A 4936-nucleotide genomic window follows, 5' to 3' on the forward strand; every position below is an offset into this window, starting at 1 on the left:
AATTCAATTGCCTCAGAAAAAATATCCAAATAATATTCAATATTTATGGAATAATAGAGGCTTAGAGTCAACTATAACTAATCTCCATATCGCACATATGTAATTGATGTTACCAGAACTATTTATTTTACCGCGACACCAAATACTCTTTTTCAGGATCTTGTGTAAGTATTAACTTATTTGCATATACTTAAGTTTAATAGGAGGAGTAAATAATTTCCACAAGAGGGAAACCTGCCAGTCAAGCAATAAGAATAAGGCATGGCATCTATGAGACTACAAAGCAAATGCAGAAAATCAAATTTAGCACCCAAAAAGACCGTGACAAAGAACAAGTCAAGTGCTCAAATTCACCCCACTTTATGATAAGAGAGAGGTCTAAATCGTCTTGATATGCTGTCTTTCATATAACTTAATATCAGAAGGGAAGGGAAGGGAGTTCAAAGGATAAAGGTCTCCTAGTTTCTGAGCGATCAGCGAAGTAGATGGATATTTGGGGAATATCAACATCATTGTCGTCTTCATCCTCGCATGCCACAACGACATCCACGTGGTTGCGGTACGGTGGCAGCTCTACCTTGGCTACATCCCGTACAAGGTCTGAGATCTTCTTGTCCATCCGGTCCTTGTGTCGAGGGAACATGCTGTTGTAGAGCAGGCAACTTCCGAAAGAAATGCTGTAGGCATTCAGTCCTTTGTCGGAAAGCCATTTGAGCAGTTCCCTCAAAGTTGGATTGTTCTTTATGATCCATCTGTCCCACACGGTCCAGCTCATGTTCTGATGTTTAACAACCTTGGGAGGCACTGGTTCTGCTATGGAGAATAGCGGGAGAGCAAGGTTCGCAAATGTGTTGCGATAATCTTCTACCTTGTGGGACCCATCGATTACTTTATACAGCTCGAGGCACACCAAGCCGGTGGCCATTGCTGTGGAAGTTGCAATGGCTGGAATGATCCTCCCAGCAATGAATTTGGCTTTCAGCTTGTCCACTTCAGGAATGCTATAATTTCTTGCCCTCATGTTTGCAAGTGCTGCGATCAGGTCCATGTGATAGTTGGTGTCGTCGTCCTACACAAACACGCACCAACATTAGAGAGAAAGTAGCTGAATAGATAAAAAACCATTCTTAGCAGCATTGTTAAATTTGTACGAGACAAGATGCAAACCTTCTCAAATTGGATCGGTTTCATCCTGAAGTTTGGTGGTAATGCCTGGCAACATTTCTCAAGCTTCACAATTAAATCGTTAATAACAGCAGCATCATCCACGGAAGCAGTAGCAAGACTAGTAGCTTTCTCATCAGTTACAATTTTGCATCACTTCTTGGCTGGAAATCAGGGACAATGACTTGATCAACAGCCTCTGACAGTTTCTTGGGGTTCTTCACCCAGTCAGCTATAGGGATGCCGAATGTCTCTGCTCGCAGGATGGATCCAGCCATAATAAAGTGAAGATGGCTGGGATCAGAGGTAGAAAACTGCAGGGGACGAGGAAACCTCTTTGGGGCTGACCAGAAAGGTGCACCAGTGCTTGTTGCAGCATCCTCGGGGAATGTGAAAGCTAACTGCTTCACCCTGTTTGCAAAATAGTCTTCAAACCTGCCAATGGACAGAAAATTCATATAAGCATATTCACAGGGAAGTTAGCAACATAAATCCAACCCCAAAAAGAGAATATATAAGGAATTTGAAAGAGATTTACTTTAGACGAGCCCACAAAATACAATCTTGGAAAGATTCACATCGCTCCCTGTCAAGACACTCAATTACACGTTCCAAGTTGTCCCTTGCTTGAGCATCGCCAGCATTTCTCATTGCAGAGGCATACTCAGCAGGATTAGATAGATATGCATTCACTTCAGCCGGTGTCTTTTCTAGCAATCCCTCAAATTCTGACCGGGCCCATGTCAAACAGTGATCAATGTTATGCGGGAAGGAGTGCACAGTGCACATTGGTGCTTGTTTCTCTGGGGGGTCACGGGAAGCACCATAGTTTTCCGTCAGGTGGGGAATGACCATTTGAGTATTACATTTGGCACCCAAAGTTCCAGACTCCAGAAGTGGTTTCTGGAAATATAAGCACCTCTGGTCAACATAAAGTCTGGCATTTACATTGTCCAGGGCATTGATCACAACACTGAGATTCTCCCAGAAAGCATCATGGAAAACATTCTCAGTCTCCGAGCCAACACGATTTTGTAAAGCTTCTATATGAAACTGAGAGATTAATTGCCAAAGCAGCAGAAGCAGCAACAGTGGATTTTGGCTGCCCAATGTTCCAATCCCGGAAGAGGAATTGCCTACTTAGGTTACTCTTCTCTATCACATCATCATCAGTAATTGTCAATTTTCCAGATGATCCACATGAAACTCCCATGAGAGCCAAATTTTAAGAAATTCACAGCCTAAAGCACCAGATCCAACAACAAAAGTTTTTGCATCTTCTAGTTTCTTTTGAAGCTTAGACCCAAACACTGAAATCTGGGGCATCATAGCGGCTATTCAAGGGTCGGAAGTCGCTGGGATCAATAGGCTCAGTAGGAAGCGATTCTACGGAGTCAAAGTAAAAGAACTGCAATAACATCAAAACAAAAAAGTTTAGCTGCATTATATAATTTTTTATACCAGCTATTCTGGGAATAAAGCTACAGCAGAAATGGTGACGGTGATTGTGCGACTTAAATTTTGATAAAAGTTTTAACAATTACATAATGGATAAAAAAGTAGACCTAAAGTTCACAAAAAGAGAATAAATATAAAGTAAAACAATAACACCAAACTATACCATATACATACAAGAAGTGAATGGTGCAGTTTTAGTCTATAAAGTGTCCAAGTCATGACTTCTATCCAAAATACACAAGAACAAGATTTTACAAGACCTCGGGCGGTCAGGCCATAGGGAGCAAATTTTTATTAAGAAACTGCCAATAAGTATTCTAATTGTTTTAATAACTTCAATCGGGACTCATTCTATGTAGTAGGCCACAAGTTTCATTACTAATCTAGTCAAAGAGGGGAAACATAGGAAGGGAATGAAAACAAGTCGAGAAAGGCTTTCAGCAGGAGAGAAATTAATAACCTGAAAAAGAGGATGAAACTTCCCAGAGCATGCCTTCATAACCTCCTGCCCGACAATGCCACCAAACATGGCAGCCATAGGATTCAGGACAGCTCTAGCACCAAAAGCAAAGTGTCTAAGAAGCTTAGGATTAATATCATCCAATTTGCCATCACCTTGGCTTTCGTTCATGTTACTGGTTTATAGAAATCAACTTCTGTGCATCCTCTTCACAACCAGCAACTGGGTAGCGCCCCGTTTCAGACACAAACTTATCTAATGCTTGGAATGCCAAATGCAGAAGAGGGGGTCTGTCAAACTTGGAGAAATCAGAAAGAAGGAAATCACCAGTATCTTTTAATGCCTCCTTCAGCGGCTTGAAGTTCAGCACCTTGGGCTGTTTCACCTGAGTTACAATACCACCTCTCTCATATGCACCATAACTAGTTGTATCTTCTTCAAGGGTGAAGGAGTAAGGACGTGCATTTTTTACTTTTCTTGGCTTTCCATCATTTAGTTCAGTCATTCCTCGGACTTCTGAGAATACAACCAGATCCCCATCCTGAAACTCAAGCCTTTCATCATCCACACATGCCACAAGAGCAGGGTTGTCGTTACTGATAGATGCAATAATTCCGGTATGAGGCTCTTCACCGTCAACATCGACTACAGTGAATGCAGGTCCAAAATCACAGAAAGCACTACAAAAAGACCTCTTACTTCTGTCTTTATAAAAGCAATAGGTGGCTGATGATTATGACAGTAGTCACTGAACTCGATTGCAGTATTAAATTGATGTCAGTAAAAACCACAGCCTGCAGAGGTAACATTAACTTATCTTTATAAGAAATAACTGAAACATAAAAATAATGTATGCATGGCAGTGATGGATTGCAGGAACGCTCATAAGTAAACTTAAGCTTTTTTCCGAAGATCATTTGATGCCTAAAATAAAGCAAATGCTGAACACACAGTAGCTGGCCTATCAGGACATGGGTAAAACATTTTGCCTCCAATTTTGAAAAGCAAAAGCTAATAATTAGAGATTAACTGCACAACATATATGGGATAGGATGAAAGAGAACATTCCTTCAGTTCTTCCGAATGTTGGGATTATTGATATAGACAATTAGACAGACTAGACCCATATTATGTTATGATAGTAATAGCAAGTAAACTTAAGCTTATCTTTATGATACCATATATTCATAAAACAATGTATTCTCTATCATTGTAGGTTTTTAGCTATTAGGTCAGAATGTTACATTGTGATAATGAAAGTTTCCATAAAAACATTTAGTTTCCCAATCAATGGATTGTTTTAAGTAAAAGTGACAGCCATATATAAAGGAGTAGAAGAAGTGTAACTGTACTGAAACAATATGCACGGCAAAAGACAAAGTGAATCCACGCTTCTATTTCACAAGTAAATAAATTTAAATAAAGAGTACACATGTCAAGGAAAACAAAGTACAGAAGATGTTTGTAGATATGCACTTAAGTATCATGCATATGAACAAATATTCAGTCACATGAATCTATTTTGGATTTTAAATGAATGGAAATTAGCATCATCAGCAGACAAAAAAATTCTGATACAATGAGGCGGCGACGAGGTATTTGAACTTATCCCACTGAAGCCTTCAGCCAGATGAAGTAACATATGCAACAACTCACATCAATAAGTACTTTATCTTATGCATGCTCAACGTTAGCAAAGAAAGACACAGTTTTAGGGTTCGGAGAAGGTATAATACATAGCAAAATGAAAACCAAAAGCAACAAAGGGAGAGAGGCAAGGGGGGGACTACGTATGCACGGAATCAATGTCGAAAAAGTGTGTGCAATACAAAAAGAAACAAATTATACTAAAAG

The 4936-nt window shown here is 39.8% G+C and overlaps 1 protein-coding gene across 1 annotated transcript; it reads right to left on the bottom strand.

Annotated features, from left to right (window-relative positions):
- Positions 1 to 418: 418 nt before the first annotated feature.
- LOC121789075 (ubiquitin-activating enzyme E1 1-like) lies at positions 419 to 3876 on the bottom strand (the record flags this gene model as incomplete). The annotated part of the gene is given in 11 exon segments (XM_042187606.1): positions 419 to 1069; positions 1168 to 1316; positions 1319 to 1599; positions 1703 to 2223; positions 2225 to 2391; positions 2394 to 2484; positions 2486 to 2572; positions 3083 to 3262; positions 3264 to 3766; positions 3769 to 3849; positions 3852 to 3876. Coding segments are annotated over 11 exon segments (2736 nt in total), but the record flags the coding sequence as incomplete, so codon positions are not given.
- Between the last annotated feature and the right edge of the window lie 1060 nt (positions 3877 to 4936).

The sequence above is a fragment of the Salvia splendens genome, unplaced genomic scaffold, assembly GCF_004379255.2.
Source record: "Salvia splendens isolate huo1 unplaced genomic scaffold, SspV2 ctg131, whole genome shotgun sequence".
NCBI classification, from domain to species: domain Eukaryota; kingdom Viridiplantae; phylum Streptophyta; class Magnoliopsida; order Lamiales; family Lamiaceae; genus Salvia; species Salvia splendens.